The sequence below is a fragment of the Salvelinus namaycush genome, chromosome 31 (genome assembly GCF_016432855.1).
Source record: "Salvelinus namaycush isolate Seneca chromosome 31, SaNama_1.0, whole genome shotgun sequence".
Classification (NCBI taxonomy): domain Eukaryota; kingdom Metazoa; phylum Chordata; class Actinopteri; order Salmoniformes; family Salmonidae; genus Salvelinus; species Salvelinus namaycush.
Genome location: NC_052337.1, coordinates 36,167,519 through 36,185,236, shown reverse-complemented (window position 1 = coordinate 36,185,236; position 17,718 = coordinate 36,167,519). Strand labels below are relative to the sequence as shown.

Here is a 17,718-nt window from a genome sequence, read left to right as displayed (position 1 = left end):
CCTAGTTAAATTAAAAATACAAATAAAACAAAAAGACGTCATGATTTCACCTCGTATTTTTCAGAGTTCACAGTTGTCTTGAAAGCACCATAAAGGTAGGCGCTCGCTCGCATGGTTTCAGAGTGCGTCATTTCAGACAAACCGTGAACATGGCGGGTCTAGTAGCAGCAAAGAAGTGCATCACCCCTCTTGTTGTGATCAAAAGGCTTTCTTCCCCGGAATATAAAGCCCAAGCCGCCTACCACAAGAAGGTAAAAAATAACTAGCTGTGTTTGATAGCTGATAAACTCAACCATGTTTCACTGTTGATGTCGTTAACTCCATCAACGTGAATGGCTTGGCGCAGTAACGTTAGGCAACTAATTTAGTAGGTTAACTACCTATATTAGGGAACTGAACTTGCCCAGAAGCGAAGGTAGCATTGATGAACTGCTATGTATTTGTCATTATCACGTTAGCTAGTTGAAACATATTCATTAAAGAAAGCTGTAGCTTAGGTAACATGCGTCACATGCCTTGCCTATTATTAACTTACGCTTCGAACACACCGACTGCGTCATTGCATCACTGCTGCATAACATTTTGCGCAGCTAGGCAACTATACTGATGCAGGTACCTTTTGCAAATGGTCGCATGCGGTTGGACACATGGAGGAGAGAATCATTTTCGCAGTATCCTCAAAACCGTGTCTTTTTGACACAACTGCTGACAGCTACAGGGACATAAACACAAAAAATGCTGCTTGGAGACAAGTGTCCACGATAGTAGGATTGCCAGGTCAGTTTAGTAGTGAGCTTGTGCTAGATGTGGCTAGTTAGCGTTAGCTAGCTTTCGGCGGGGCTGGTCCCGGCCCAACAGCGCGATCAAGACCACCTTCCTCAACGTTGGTCTCATTGTTGAAAGAGCCTACTCTGCCTATCTTGACTATTTATTATTGCATTTTGCGCCAAAACTGCATTTTGGAGGGAAATTATATTATAGGCTCTCACAATTAATTTGAGGATGTCATCGAATAAATAATATACTTGGCAAATAAATAAAAAATGTAAAGAAATTATGCAATCAAACTGTTTTTATGTAATCCCACATTTTTACTGAATGTGTGCAAAAAAAAAATCTACATTCATATTTTGTTACTTTCTGTCAAGTCCACTCATACAATTTGATGCATACTGTAATCGAACGTATGCACCACACAGAACGCACTGCAACTGCCTCTGCAACGCAATGCTGCAAGGCAAATGCAGCGTTCCATTGGAAATGAATGTACTTCTGGTGTATCGAAACGCAAAACACAGTCGGTGTGTTCGAAGCGTTAGAATACTCTAACGGTAACGTTAGCTAGTTAACTGTAATTTAACATGTTCGTTTTTTTTTTCCTGCCAATACAATTTATGTACAGCAGCATGTCGAGTGAGACAAGTGCTACTTGACGGTTAATCTGTTCCGTCCTGAGCTGTTAGCTAATTCCACAGCTATTTTGGTAACAGGTACCTAACTAGCTAATTTATTTACGCAAGTGACATGCAGTGAAGCGGCATCCATAGTGGTAGCCCTGGCAATACGCATTTTCATTGATTTTGGATCTTTATTACAGACTCTGAAATAACAATTACACAGTAACTCGGTTTCTGTTGACCAACATTAGATGTGTGTTAGAGGACACATCCTATCCCTTGATCATTATTCAGTTCCATTCCATTACACAAGTTATTGGACGAAGGCCGTTTCTGTAAGGTGGAGTTTTAAACGCTCGGTCTGAACATTGAAGCCCAAATTAGTGTTTTTTTTTAAATGTTTTTTTACGAGCGTGTATGCGCTTCAAATTAGAAAGGAAACCTGTTTTTCTCGCGTCGACGCGAAAGTGAGCGGGTAAATTGCCAGAAAATAGTCAGTTTGTGCATTGTTAGGTATGGATTTGTGACATAATTAAAGTGTATATGTAGCAATAAAACACGAGGGGGCAGAGGTGTGGACTCGAGTCACATGACTTGGACTCTAGTCAGACTCAAGTCACAAGTATGATGACTTGCAACTCGACTGACTTTAACACCAATGACTCGTGACTCGACTTGAGCCTTATGACTTACGACTTATGACTTGATACCCTCCCCAAGCCCAAATATAAAAAAAAATATGCTATTTTAAAAAAGTGTGCAGCGCATCAACTCTTCATTTAATGGATTACAGTTTGAATCGGACAGCAGCCAATCAAATTGTGCCAGCTGAGAAAAAGTTGAGCGTGGCAGTGCAGAGGAATGTCGGCGGGTGAATTCAGATGGAGCCCTTGGAAAGATACCCAAAATTATTATTTTTGGAAATAAATTATCAACAAAACGGGTTGCAACTTGCAAAACATGCAGGAAGAAAATTAGACGGAGGCGCAACAATTTCGTTAAGTCGTGGCTAATATAGCCGAAAGCTATATTTTATTACTTTACTAGTGTATCATGTAGGCAAACATAACGTTAAATCAATGAGCCTCCACTCAGTCAGTGCGGGAACGTGATCATTGCACCCAAGATTAAGCTACAACTGGCTAGGCAGTTGGTAGCCTAAATCCTGCCTGATGTTACTGCTGTTCCTTAAACTATAGACATGCATTAGTCTACTGTAACCACAAAGAGAGAGAGAGAGTGTGTGTGTGTGTGTAAGGTTGGGCGATTGTGTACATCGCACGATTGCGATCCTCGATAGTCGATCACTTTTGGGGGGGGGGGGTCTTTCTCATGAGAACCCATGTGTTTCCATGGAAATATGTTTATTTGGAAAGTGATAAATGTATAGATATTTTTAAAAGCATTCATGATTTGCGTAAATGTAATATACTAACTATTACGAATGTTAAAAATTTGAAATGGTATTACATTTGGTGAAGAGCACATTATGACTTGTTTAGGACTTGATACTTGACTTGGACTTGCCTGTCTTGACTTGGGACTTGAGTGCTAAGACTTGAGTGCTAAACCGGGGGTTTGTGGTATATACCACGGCTAAGGGCTGTGTGTAGGATGCGTCGTGCCTAAGAACAGCCCTTAGCTGTGGTATATTGGCCATATACCACCCTCCCCCGTGCCGTATTGCTTAATTATAAACTGGGTGGTTCCAGCCCAGAATGCTGAGTGGCTGACAGCTGTGGTATGAGACCATATGACAAAATATTTGTTTTTACTCTAATTACTTCAGTTAGTCTCAGGCCTAACAATACCCGTGCCAATATCCTCAACACTGGCTTCTTGGGCATTATCACTTAAGTTTAGCTGCCAGTGCCAATAACACATATTTGAAAACAATACCTTTGTATTATATACCTACCTTTGTTGATTTTGAGCACAGGCATATAGCCAAGGCAGGCTACGGCTTGGAAACTCAAGGAACTCCCAAGAGAATACTGTTATGTAGAATGAACGAGACTAGCTAAATTCTCTATAAACTGCTAGGTTGTATTAGCTACAACTCTCCTCACCTTGGTGAGCCACTAACAGGAAGCAGGTACGGTGCATCCGGTAGGACATTTTTAAGATGGGTCAAAAGGAACACAACAATAATTGACAAGGGGCTATATAGCGAACATAACAAATATTACTGTTTATTATGGATTCTCATGACAGTTGGCATATGCTATGCAGTGTATGCGAATTGATGCTCTACTCTCGCATGCAAATTGATGGCGTCTCTGTGATTTTTGGCTTAACAGGATCACTTGCGGTACGGTTTTGGAAGCATAGAAATAATCATTGAGGAAAAAATAAAATACAATTAATACACACACACTTATAGGGTTAGTGTTCCGACACAGCCATATGTCCATGTTACAGCGCGTGTTAATGGAAAAGACGGAACAGACCTGTTCTGTAAATGGACTCCACAAACATGTTGTCACTCAAATACTGTTGGCTGCAACTGTGTTAGAACCGCAGTAAATGTAAATCCGTTACACTCAAATTAGTATATGTATGGTTACATAGTTAACGCAAAGGTTGTGTGTTCGAATCTCGTCACGGACAACTTTAGCATTTTAGCTAATTAGCAACTACTTGCTACTTTGCAACTGCTTAGCATTGTTGGAAACTTGTTTGAGGAATCAGGCAGAACTCATTTATCAGCAGTAAGGGGTTTATTCCAGCAATTGAAAGGAAAGGAACTCTCACGATATACCGGAGAGGATCTCAAAGATTTTGCAATCATTCTTTGTTAGGGCTGACCCCAGTTAGGTGATAAGGTCGACCCAAGATGTTTTATAGTTTATTTTGTTGAGCAGTGGCATACAGTACCAGTCCAAAGTTTGGATACCTACTCAGGGTTTTTCTTTATTTTTACTATTTTCTACACTGTAGAATAGTGAAGACATCAAAATTAAGAAATAACACCTATGGAATCATGTAGTAACCCCCAAAAGTATTTTAGATTCTTCAAAGTAGCCACCCATTGCCTTGATAGCTTTGCGCACTCTTGGCATTCTCTCAACCTGCATCATGAGGAATGCTTTTCCAACAGTCTTGGAGTTGCCACATATGCTGAGCACTTGTTGGCTGCTTTTCCTTCACTCTGCGGTCCAACTCATCCCAAACCATCTCAATTGGGTTGAGGTTGGGTGATTTGTGGAGGCCAGGTCATCTGATGCAGCACTCCATCACTCTCCTTCTTGGTCAAATAGCCCGTACACAGCCTGGAGGTGTGTTGGGTCATTGTCCTGTGGAAAAACAAATGATAGACGTCTTCACTATTATTCTAGTAGTAAAAAAAATAAAAACCCTTGAATGAGTAGGTGTCAAGACTTTGGAGAGGTACGGTATATATTATTTATGGCACACGAGACACCTCTCTGAGTGGACTAATGCATTGCGGAGGCCATTGCGGAGTTTAGTTCTACAATGTTTGTTTGCTAACAGTAATTTCTGTTTAATCTATTCAATATTATTAGTTTTACTGTTCTCATTGTACTAGACACGTTGTTTGCAGAGTGCACAACTTAGGCTACAATTGTGAGAAACACATTTTTGTTTATTTAATGCCATTTACAAGTTGCCAAATTATTCATTATCTTATTTGAAGCGCTCCTGTCAATCTTGAGTAAGGAAACGCACCTGGGTTAGGGGAGGGTTTGGCCAGCTGGGAATTCCTTGTCCCATCGCACTCTAGTGACTCCTTGTGGTGGGCCGGGTGCCTGCAAGCTGACTTCGGTTGCCAGCTGGACGGAGTTTCCTCCAACACATTGGTGCGGCTGGCTTCCAGGTTAAGCAAGTAGTGTAGCTTGGCAGGGTCATGTTTTGGAGGACGCATGGCTCTCAACCTTCGCCTCTCCCAAATCCGTAGGGGAGTTGCAGCGATGGGACAAGACTAACTACCAATTGGCTATCATGAAAAAGGGGTATAAGTACAAAAAATAAATAATTCATAACTGGTACGCAGATCTGTATAAATGGTACGATAACTTGCCACTCCAAATGGAAAAGGTTGCCGACCGCTGGTGTAGCCTATTACTGGCAACTTCAGGGGCATAGCGGCAGAATTTAAGGCCAGCAGTGGAGGAGGGTGTGGAACATGTTTTTTTTTTCTTTTCTGGGTAGGCTATATTGCTCTCTGGCACTCTTTTTAGTAATTGGTGTCTTAATTTTTATTCAGTGCTTAAAGCATCAGACAAGATCAGTAGCCTACATATAGCTGCATTTATTTATTAAAACGGGGTGTGTCTATTAGAGGTCGACTGATTTTAATTAGGGCCGTTTTCATAACAATCTGCAAGTTAAGTTGCTAGCTAGCATTAAACGTATCTTATAAAAAACAATCAATCTTAACATAATCACTAGTTAACTACACATGGTTGATATTACTAGTTTATCTAGCTTGTCCTGCGTTGCATATAGTCAATGCGGTACCTGTTAATTTCTCATCGAATCACAGCCTACTTCGCCAAACGGGTGATGATTTAACAAGCGCATTTGTGAAAAAAGCACTGTCGCTGCACCAATGTGTACCTAAACATCAATGCCTTTCTTTAAAATCAATACACAAGTATACATTTTTAAACATGCATATTTAGTTAATATTGCCTGCTAACATGAATTTCTTTTAACTAGGGAAATTGTGTAACTTCTCTTGCGTTCCGTGCAAGCAGTCAGGGTATATGCAGCATTTTTGGCCGCCTGGCTTGTTGCAAACTGAAGACCATTTATTCCTAACAAAGACCGTCATTAATTTGCCAGAATTGTACATAATTATGACACCTGTTATTATGACTTAGGGATGCCACCTGTTAGCTAAAATATGGAATCGTTCCATATTTCACTGAAAGAATAAACATTTTGTTTTCGAAATGATAGTTTCCGTATTTGACCATATTAATGATTTAAGGCTCGTATTTCTGTGTTAAGTCTATGATTTGGTAGAGCAGTCTGACTGAGCGGTGGTAGGCAGCAGCAGGCTCGTAAGCATTCATTCAAACAGCACTTTCGTGTGTTTGCCAGCAGCTCTTCGCAATGCTTGAAGCACAGCGCTGTTTATGACTTCAAGCCTATCAACTCCCGAGATTAGGCTGGCAATATGATAGTGCCTATAAGAACATCCAATAGTCAAAGGTATATGAAATGCAAATGGTATAGAGAAATATTCCTATAATAACTACAACCTAAAACTTCTTAACTGGGAATAATGAAGACGCATGTTAAAAAGAACCACCAGCTTTCATATGATCTGAGCAAGGAACTTAAACGTTAGCTTTTTTACATGGCACGTGTTGCACTTTTACTTTCTTCTCTGTTTCTGCATTATTTAAACCAAATTGAACATGTTTCATTATTTGAGACTAAATAGATTTGTATTTATTATATTAATTTAAAATGAGTGGTCATTCAGTATTGTTGTAATTGTCATTATTACAAATTATATAACAACATTTTACCCCTTTCTCCCCAGTTTTCGTGGTATCCAATTACTAGTAATTACTATCTTGTCTCGTCGCTACAACTCCCGTACGGGCTCGGGAGAGACGAAGGTCGAAAGCCATGCGTCCCCCGAAACACAACTCAATCAAGCCGCTCTGCTTCTTAACACAGCGCGCCTCCAACCCGGAAGCCAGCCGCACCAATGTGTTGGAGGAAACACTGTGCACCCGGCTCCCTTGGTTAGCACGCACTGCGCCCGGCCCGCCACAGGAGTCGCTGGTGCGCGATGAGACAAGGATATCCCTACCGGCCAAACCCTCCCTAACCCGGACGACGCTAGGCCGATTGTGTGTCGCCCCACGGACCTCCCGGTCGCGGCCGGCTGCGACAGAGCCTGGGCGCAAACCCAGAGTTTCTGGTGGTGCAGCTAGAGCTGAGATGCAGTGCCCTAGACCCTAGACTGCGCCACCCGGGAGGCTAAAAACGGACGATTTTAATCGATATTTGCTTTTTTTGGTCCTCCAATAATCAGTATTGGCGTTGAAAAATCATAATCGGTCGACCTCTATTCTAGACCCAAACTGTTACAGACCTATATCCATCCTGCCCTGCCTTTCTAAAGTCTTCGAAAGCCAAGTGGCCACCGACCATTTCGAATACCTTCTCTGCTATGCAATCTGGTCACGGGTGCACCTCAGCCACGCTCAAGGTCCTAAACGATATCATAACCACCATTGATTAAAGACAGTACTGTGCAGCCGTCTTCATCGACCCGGCCAAGGCTTTCGACTCTGTCAATCACCGTATTCTTATCAGTTGCCTCACCTGGTTCACCAACTACTTCTCAGAGTTCAGTGTGTCAAATCGGAGGGCCTGTTGTCCGGACCTCTGGCAGTCTCTATGGGGGTGCCACAAGGTTCAATTCTCCGGCCATCTCTTTTCTCTGTATATATCAATGATGTTGCTCTTGCTGCTGGTGATTCTCTGATCCACCTCTATGCAGACGACACCATTCTGTATACATCTGGCCCTTCTTTGGACACTGTGTTAACAAACCTCCAAACGAGCTTCAACACCATACAACGCTCCTTCCGTGGCCTTCAACTGTTCTTAAATTCTAGTAAAACAAAATTCATGCTCTTCAACCGATCGCTTCCCGACTAGCATCACATTTCTGGACGGTTCTGACTTAGAATATGTGGACAACTATAAATACCAAGGTTTCTGGCTAGACTAAACTCTCCTTCCATACTCACATTAAGCGTCTCCAATCCAAAGTAAAATCTAGACTCGGCTTCCTATTTCGCAAACAAAGCCTTCACTCATGGTGCCAAACATACCCTCGTAAAACTGACTGTCCTACCAGTCCTTCGGCGATGTCATTTACAAAATAGCCTCCAACACTCAGACTGCATCCAATTTGTCAACAAAGCCCCATATACTACCCACCACTGCGACCTGTATGCTCTCGTTGGCTGGTCCTCGCTACATATTCGTCGCCAAACCCACTGGCTCCAGGTCATCTAAGTCTTTGCTAGGTATAGCTCCGCCATATCTCAGCTCACTGGTCACCATAGCAATACCCACCCGTAGCACGTGCTCCAGCAGGTATATTTCACTGGTCATCCCCAAAGCCAACACCTCCGTTGGCCGCCTTTCCTTCCAGTTCTCTGCTGAAGTTGGAGAATTATATCTCCCTCGCTAACTTTAAGTGTCAGCTGTCAGCAGCTTACCGATCGCTGCAGCTGTAAATAGCCCATCCAACCAACTACTTACCTCATTCCCATATTTGTTTTTGCTCTTTTGCACACCAGTATTTCTACTTGCACATATCACTCCAGTGTAAATTGCTAAATTATAATTACTTCGCCACTATTGGCCTATTTATTGCCTTCCCTCCTTACATCATTTGCACACACTGTATACAGATTTTTCTATTGTGTTATTGACTGTATGTTTGTTTACCCGGTGTCGTTGTTTTTGTTGCACTGCTTTGCTTGATCTTGGTCAGGTCGCAGTTGTACTGGCCTACCTGGTTAAATAAAGGTAAAATAAAAAAGCACCCAAGCTAATGTTGGCTAGCTTCCTAGCTATTTCCAGACACACATGAGACCACTCTGACCATTGTACTCGCCCTAGCAGAGCTGGTTAGGTAGTTTTCATGTTATCCAGAGCGTTGGTAACTGTGCTGCTGGCAACAATTTAATTATGCCCCCCCCCCCCAACGTTTACTGACACTGGCCATATTCAACGGGTGTTATTCTGCGCTCTGGTACACTCAGGCGAGTGCTCTGAAATTGGAGTAGATAGCCAGAGTGAATTTACGAAAGCACCCGACTGTCCATTGACAACACACAATGACTATACCATTTTAGCTAAGAAATATGAGATTAAGTCAAATGTTTGGTAGTTAGCCTATAGTTAATATACTGGCAAGTTTGATGTATAAGTAGCTAGCTAACATACCGGTACATACTGCTGTAATGATATGCTGTGTGGTTCGTAAGGACAGCGTAGCTAACAGCGCAGCCAACATAACGTGCAAGGTAACTTATTTGAAAAGTTATTACATTGCTCAATATTTTCTTAATATTTGTCATAATTAGTTAAAGCAATGAATTTGTATCCGCTCTCGTTGTACTTCGGCTGCATATCTTCCGCCATTTTTCTTTAAATCTGAAAACACTGAAGCCACGCCCATTTCCTGAAGAATTGCATTCATGTCCTCTGCGTGTGTACCTCATATTTTTGGTGAATTTGGTACGACATCTGGGAACTTTTGGCATACTAACTATGACCAATAAGCATACTATATACTCAATTCATGTCACAAATAGTACTGTTCGTGCAGTTAGTATGAGTATTCGAACACAGCTCAGGTTGGGGAAAACAGTGTATCGTAACTGTATATTTTGCATTTGTGAAATGAAAGTAGAGGGATTTGTTTTTAGAACCGACACTGCAATAGACAATCTATTCACGTTTTAGATGGCTTTTTTGGCTTCGAGCCAATTCACCTTTTTAAACAGAACATGTAAGGAGTAACGTTAGGCTCCTTTAGTCCGATATTGGGCTAACAATATCCATGTAGCTACTATACTGAAGTGCATAATCATGAGAATAAAATCTATTTTGTGGAATTGTCCTTTAATTTTTTTTTTTTTTTTTTAAGGCTAGCATTTCATAACTCATTCTGAACATACTGCATGAATAGCTCATAGACAGTGTACTGGAATGTTTACAAAGCCTGTTTTGGCCAAAAGAAACATAAGCTCAGTCATTTCCGGCTGCTCCCACAGATATGTGACGAGATTTGGGCTAGGCCTAATCAAAACCCCTATACATATCTACCTCTATCATTCCTGTACATTGTAAATATGGTACTGGAACTGACTGACCCTGTATAGTATGCTTGCTTGCTTTCTCATGTTCTTTATTTTTATTTCTTTTTTTTGTTCTACCTGATGTTTTTAGTATTACACTGTTATTGATTACTGCATTGTTGGGTTTAGAGTTTGCAAGAAAGGCATTTCACTGTACTTGTGCATGTGACATTTAACTTAACAGTTGAATAATTCAACTGTTATCAGTACCAACTGGCCCCTATCAAACTCACCAGGGCCTCATTTACCCAGTTGCTTTGTAACTTAAGCATTACGATGATCATACCAGATAATCATGCGTCGTTATTTACGATGCAACTAAGTGTTTCCCAAACAAGCAAGTAGAGAGAACGTTCGCTAATTGCGTTTAGACCATGCGTTGATACTGATGGGATCAAAAGAAAAGGAGCGCTGCTCTCTGATCAGCTTTCGCCATTCAATTCTTACCAGAGCTATTCCACAATACTGACGACAGATGGGCTCTTAGAAACTCAGCAAAAAAATAAATGTCAACTGCTTTTATTTTCAGCATATTTACATGTGTAAATATTTGTATGAACATGACAAGATTCAACAGACATAAACTGAACAAGTTCCACAGATGTGACTAACAAATGGAATGATGTGTCCCTGAACAAAGGGGGGGGGGGGTCAAAAGTAACAGTCAGTATCTGGTGTGGCCACCAGCTGCATTAAGTACTGCAGTGCATCTCCTCCTCATGGACTGCACCAGATTTGACAGTTCTTGCTGTGAGATGTAACCCCACTCTTCCACCAAGGCACCTGCAAGTTCCCGGACATTTCTGGAGGGAATGGCCCTAGTCCTCACCCTCCGATCCAACAGGTCCCAGACATGCTCAATGGGATTGAGATCCGGGCTCTTCGCTGGCCATGGCAGAACACTGACATTCCTGTCTTGCAGGAAATGACGCACAGAACGAGGTATGGCTGGTGGAATTGTCATGCTGGAGGGTCATGTCAGGAAGAGCCTGCAGGCAGGGTACCACATGAGGGAGGATGATGTCTTCCCTGTAACGCACAGCGTTGAGATTGCCTGCAATGACAACAAGCTCAGTCCGACGCTGCTGTGACACACCGCCCCAGACCATGACGGACCCTCCACCTCCAAATCGATCTCGCTCCAGAGTACAGGTCTCGGTCTAACGCTCATTCCTTCAACGATAAACGCGAATCCGACCATCACCCCCGGTGAGACAAAATCGTAACTCGTCAGTGAAGAGCACTTTTTGCCAGTCCTGTCTGGTCCAGCGACGGTGGGTTTGTGCACATAGGCGACGTTGTTGCCTACAAGCCCTCAGTCCAGCCTATTCCGGACAGTTTGAGCACTGATGGCGGGATTATGCGTTCCTGGTGTAACTCGGGCAGTTGTTGTTGCCATCCTGTACCTGTCCTGCAGGTGTGATATTCGGATGTACCGATCCTGTGCAGGGGTTACACGTGGTCTGCCACTGCGAGGAAGATCAGCTGTCCATCCTGTCTCCCTGTAGCGCTGTCTTAGGCGTCTCACAGTACGGACATTGCAATTTATTCCTCTGGCTACATCAGCAGTCCTCATGCCTCCTTGCAGCATGCCTAAGACACGTTCAAGCAGATGAGCATCTTCCTTTTGGTGTTTTTCAGAGTCAGTAGAAATGCCTCTTTAGTGTCCCAAGTTTTCATAACTGTGACCTTAGTGTCTTAACGACCGTTCCGCATGTTCATTGTTTATGGTTCATTGAACAAGCATGGGGAAACAGTGTTTAAACCCTTTACAATGAAGATCTGAAGTTAATCCGTGAAAATCCAAGTAACTCTTTGAAAGACAGGGTCCTGAAAAAGGGATGTTTCTTTTTGATGAGTTTATTACCACCAATGGCTGCAAATTGAGGTGGCTCATTCTAAATGCTTACCCTATAATGCACTAAATCAAAATTTGCGCACATGTTGCACATCATTAAATAAATTGAGGCAAAATTTGACAGCCTAGAATTAGAAAAATATTATTAAATTGAATGAACATAGGCCTGTATTTTTCAAATATGTTTGTCTTTCAGCCATGGTTTTCATTTGAAGCATTGTCTTATCCTTCGCTTATTTGTTACAATTGCAAATACATATTTGTAGTTAACTTCAGAATGAAGTTATCGGCAGTTCCAGAGAGACATAAGAGTCTTTGTTTAGCGGAGCTCTTTTGTGTATAAAGTGACGGAATGGCAAAAACAAGCATCTAACGATACACTTAGCTATTCTATGAGTGGTCTGAGGTAAATAAGTGTTCAAGTGCAACTTTAGTAACTATGGTTTTGAGAAACAATGATCTTAATGCTACTCAGGCTCTGGGAAACGAGGCCCTGATATTTTAGGATATTCAGACAATCCTCATAATGATCTCGTCAAAAGCTTTGTTCCCAGCATTTAGTGTAGAGAATGACTCCGCATCATGGCTATTACATCTGGGGGGAGGGAGGTTGCAACAGGAATTACTGTTGTGAGCAGTGGAGCCCTGTCCTAATCTGTTTATTTTAATTTGCCTTACGTAACGTCAACTTGTTACATAACGGCAATGCAAGAGGCCTCTCAGCCTTGAGCCTGCTTTTTTGGGAGACAGTTGGACTGTGATTACGGATGCTGTTATGTGAATGTTTGTAACTGCAGCAGGGCACGTTCCCAAGAGGGGGTAATCATAATTGTGAATTAAGTGGAATCAACAATATGATGACTAACCATGACATTTCCTTCCTTTTTCCAATTTTTAGGTAGTGGACCACTATGAGAACCCAAGGAATGTTGGCTCCCTGGACAAGACCTCCAAGAATGTGGGTACAGGCTTGGTGGGTGCCCCAGCTTGTGGAGATGTGATGAAACTGCAGGTACGTCGGTCCCCTGTCCTGATTACTCCCTGTTTCACCAAGTCCACCTCACAGGAACCTCCAATGGCCTGGGATTTTGAATGAAGTCGCCATTTACTGTATTCCAAAAGTGTCAACACAGAGGGTTTACGGAGAAGCGGCATGCTCTATTTAGTTACCAAGCATATGTGTTCAGTAACGTGACTCATTGTTTATGAATTCATTTTTGAACAAAAGTCACCATTGAATAAAGTGACTCCTTTCCTTTCTGCAGATTGAGGTAGACGATCATGGGAAGATTGTGGACGCCAGGTTCAAGACGTTTGGCTGCGGCTCAGCCATCGCCTCCAGCTCCCTGGTAACAGAGTGGGTGAAGGGCAAATCTGTGAGTGAACATTCTGCACCCATGACACTTCCTCTGCTTCCTGTTTCACTGTTCTGTCTGAATGTTGCATTTCTCAATTCAAGACTTTTCCGCCACGCTGCTTGTTTGTTCCTTTTGTTACATATCATGGTTGGATGGAGTTTATTTCTTGGTTGATGGAATGTTGCTCGCTTGGCTTTCAGATTGAGGAAGCACTGACCATACAGAACACGGATATTGCCAAAGAGCTCTGTCTTCCACCGGTCAAACTTCACTGCTCTAGTAAGCTCTTATTTCAGTCTAATATCTAAGACTGTTAGACCGTTGGGAAAGAACAAGTTGGGCAATTCTAAACCATCTGGTTTTTTAAAACCTAATTTTAAAAACCATTTGAAATTCCTGACTGTGCCCTTTTCTCCAGTGCTGGCTGAGGATGCCATCAAAGCTGCCCTCCATGACTACCGTCTCAAACAACAGGATGGCAAGATTGAGGCGGTCAAAGCCAGCAACTGAGGGCTTTGCCAATGTTATCCTGAACACCAGTGTCCTGCACCCTACTACCAAGGGGACACTCAAAGTATAGTCCTGGATCCCCACTCCACCATCCTTCTATATATGGTGCACCTTAAATTAGTTCACGTTATGTCCACCCATACAACATACATAGATGGCACAGTGTACACACCAAGCCCCTGTGGCATTATGTTTTTCTGATCTTGCTCCAGCCTGTCACATTAACGCACATTTGAAGGGCACTGATCGGGTGATTGGTACAAAGTTAGCCTTATTTTCAGGAGTGAAAAATGTAAAGTGAGTCGAGTGTACAGGAGTTTGCTTGTTTTTTGTGCTTGAGTATTTTGCCATGGTATGGGTGTGTTCCATTGGGAACTGATTCTGGATGCAGTGGTGGAAGTATTGAATAAAACTTCTAAGGCTGTCTTAGTATTCCATCAACACTCCTGTACTAATGGTTTAAAGGCAATGATGAAATGCAATGCGGAAGATGTAAAATGGTAGCAAACTATCAAGGTATCTATTTTGATTGGTGACATTTCAGACATAATTCCTGGTTTTAATGGAAAGTAATAAAGTAATACGTAAGTAGTATGGCATGTCTGTCTTTTTGTTTTAGTCATTTAAAGTCTAACCAGCTTTTCGGTATTACCTGGTATTTGTCAGATGGTGTGTGTATACTATCAGATAAATTGAAGTGCTGTATTTCTCCACTAGATGGCAGCATTGGCATACAGCCATGTTACATGTGTGACTTCATACATTCAGATAAATTGTTCTGCTTTTATCGTTACCTACCCAAATACTCAACACATTTTAGAATGCTGCTGTTTCTTACTGTCTTCATAAAATCTACTTTATTCAACCAAAGTACAATATGGAAATTAAGAAAAAGCTGCACACTTTTGATACAGTTTACTCTCCATTAGTCGGCACCTCTACAAACATTTGAGTGTGCATGTTTTCAACCACACCGGACTAACCAGCCTGTATTGTAACAGTACAAGTAGAACAGACACTTGTGTTGGGTGCTTTCCCAAGTTCTGACCCAGGACCTGGGTCTGCAGCGGAGCAACTGGCCCTTTAAGGGACAACAATCTGCAGTTGCTTCATATTTTTTTGGACTGTTAAAATACTTATGTAGGCATTGATTCTTGAAGAATTTAACTTAAATGCTTCATGAGCTTAGTTAATCTGTTTTACCCCATCAGAACCCCAACTATAAGTTTGTTAACAAACATTGAAGTAAAACAAAGTTAGTGTAAACAAACACTATAGCTTCAAAACATGGTTCACTCAGTTTGATCTCATGGATGCTCAGTCCTTGCATCCATAGCTCTATAAATTTGAGTCGTTATGTTTCTTAAGCCCCATCCCTCAGCTGTTTACCGAAACAAGTGGCTGGGTGCCTGCTTTGTTATTGTTGGAACTCTGGATTGACCCTTTAATGGAAATGTTTAAAGCGAAGGGATAAACATTTGACTAACCAAACGATAAACAGGTTTTATAACACAAAAATACTTCCCTTAATGTAGGAAACATACTAAGTTCAAGTTGTTGCAGATGCTGCACCATGATGTGCTCATGGTGAACTTACCCTCTACTATCCATATTTGTTCAAGGGGTGGCAGGTAGCCTAGTGGTTAGTGTTGGACTAGTAACAAAGGTTGCTAGGTTGAATCCCCGAGCTGACGAGGTAAAAATCTGCCCTTGAACTAGGCACTGTTCCTAGGCTGTCATTGTTAATAAGAATTTGTTATTAACTGACTTGCCTAGTTGAATAAAAATGAAAGCAATCTCATGTTGCCATAAAAAATGATCTCTACCAATGAATGGAAGAGAGAAAAAAAAGGCAGTACCATCACTTTGGCCATTGTTCTAATACAAATAAAAACAACACTAAAACTACAGCGTCCCTATAGGAGTGTATGCTCAGGTTACATCATATACCCTTTAGGGAGCGACATGGAAAGATGGCTACTGGGAAACAAAAGTATATGATTACATACAACTGAATAGACATCATTTGGTATGGCGTTGCCTTAAAGATGTCACTCATGCAAAAGCGTCCGAACCATTGAACTCAAACATATTGTCCAATGCAGTGGAGGCTGGTGGGAGGAGCTATAGGAGTACGGGCTCATTGTAATGGCTGGAATGGAATAAATGGAACGAGATCAAACATGGAAACCACATATGGTTCCACTCACATAGAGCACTTCCTGCTCAGCCAATGTTCCATTGATTCCAGCCATAACGATGAGCCTGTCCTGCTATAGCTTCTCCTTCCACCAGCCTCCACTGGTCCACTGTCCAACATAGTTAAAATGCTGTTTTTTCCCCAGTGAACAACGGAATAGACTGCGTGACAGTGGAGTTCTCCTGCCTATCCCCTTCCTGCTTGGCCTGTGAGTGCCCTGGTCCAGATGGAAGCTCAGCTCTTGTGAGTGACTCATCATCCTCTGTTAGGCCTATCTGTCCTGGATGGATCTCTGGCTGCTTGGGGCAGCTGCGGTGTTGGGCCTCACTGTCTGAGAGCTGGCATACCTCCTCCTCGCTCTGCTCAGGTCCATTTGATGGCTCGTTGTCTTTCTCTATGATTTCTCCCTCAGCCTGAACATTCACATCAGGACTTTTCTCTGCAGCTGCTGCTATCTGTGTGGGGTTGTTTCCCTCTCGCTCACCCAGGGGAGGTTTGGAGGGAGTGCGGAGGTTCTTGGCTGCCCTCATGATGTCTTGTTGGAGCTGCTTGCTTGAGTCAACTGGTTCAGCCTGCTGCCCATTGGAGGGTTTCTCTGGCACCTCGTTGAAGAGCTTGGTACATCCGGTCTTGTCCCTCTGGTCCACATACATCTTAGAGGGGAAGGACGAGGGGTAGTAGGCATTGACCTTCCGCTTGCGGCTCATGATGCAAGCACAGCAGAGGATGAGGAAGATGGTGATGAAGAGGATGGAGGCAACAAGGATGAGGAGCATGTTCTCCTGCAGGAAGTGAACCATCTGGCTGAGCAGGAAGTGCTCTATGTGAGTGGAGCCATCTGAGGTGGTTGGGGACTCTGAGGCGGGGCCACTGGTGGTAGGTGAGGAAGGGGTGGGGATGAGGCTGCCCAGCTCCTCCCCCTCTCCACTGCCCTCCAAGGAAATGTTAAAAGGGAGGGGTGTGGCCAGACTGGGACTGCTGGACCACAGCATCACAGAAAGACTAATCAGATGAAGTGCCATGAGGAACGTCATCTCCTGTAGGACCTGCAGAAAACAACAAGAACAGTGTCAGTGCTGCAGTAACTGTTGTCAATTTGCATTTCCACTTATTGAATTGCACAGATTTTGGGCCTCCCGGGTGGCGCAGTGGTCTAGGGCACTGCATCGCTGCGCCACCAGAGACTCTGGGTTCGCGCCCAGGCTCTGTCGCAGCCGGCCGCGACCGGGAGGTCCGTGGGGCGACGCACAATTGGCCTAGCGTCGTCCGGGTTAGGAAGGGTTTGGCCGGTAGGGATATCCTTGTCTCATCGCGTACCAGCAACTCCTGTGGCGGGCCGGGCGCAGCGGGTCGGGCGCAAGGGAGCCAGGTGCACTTGCACGTGTTTCCTCCGACACATTGGTGCGGCTGGCTTCCGGGTTGGAGGCGCGCTGTGTTAAGAAGCAGTGCGGCTTGGTTGGGTTGTGTTTCGGGGGACGCATGGCTTTCGACCTTCGTCTCTTCCGAGCCCGTACGGAGTTGTAGC

At 43.1% G+C, this 17,718-nt stretch overlaps 2 protein-coding genes across 2 annotated transcripts; one reads left to right on the top strand and one right to left on the bottom strand.

The window, feature by feature from the left end:
* Nucleotides 1–140: 140 nt before the first annotated feature.
* LOC120026120 (iron-sulfur cluster assembly scaffold protein IscU-like) lies at nt 141–14,584 on the top strand. Its single transcript, XM_038970943.1, has 5 exons — nt 141–251; nt 13,024–13,137; nt 13,391–13,501; nt 13,684–13,762; nt 13,902–14,584. The coding sequence occupies exons 1-5, from the start codon at nt 150–152 to the stop codon at nt 13,991–13,993; spliced, it is 498 nt and encodes a 165-aa protein (XP_038826871.1). The 5' UTR covers nt 141–149; the 3' UTR covers nt 13,994–14,584.
* A 333-nt stretch (nt 14,585–14,917) lies between these two features.
* tmem119b (transmembrane protein 119b) lies at nt 14,918–17,241 on the bottom strand. Its single transcript, XM_038970936.1, has one exon. The coding sequence runs from the start codon at nt 17,225–17,227 to the stop codon at nt 16,316–16,318; it is 912 nt and encodes a 303-aa protein (XP_038826864.1). The 5' UTR covers nt 17,228–17,241; the 3' UTR covers nt 14,918–16,315.
* Nucleotides 17,242–17,718: the final 477 nt, after the last annotated feature.

Excerpts from the sequence above, each read along its gene's own strand:
- tmem119b (XM_038970936.1), bottom strand. The coding sequence starts at position 17,227 with ATGACGTTCCTCATGGCACTTCATCTGATTAGTCTTTCTGTGATGCTG.
- LOC120026120 (XM_038970943.1), top strand. The coding sequence starts at position 150 with ATGGCGGGTCTAGTAGCAGCAAAGAAGTGCATCACCCCTCTTGTTGTG. Across the intron at positions 252-13,023 it reads AAGCCGCCTACCACAAGAAG|GTAGTGGACCACTATGAGAA; the intron begins GTAAAAAATAAC and ends TCCAATTTTTAG. Across the intron at positions 13,763-13,901 it reads GGTCAAACTTCACTGCTCTA|TGCTGGCTGAGGATGCCATC; the intron begins GTAAGCTCTTAT and ends CCTTTTCTCCAG.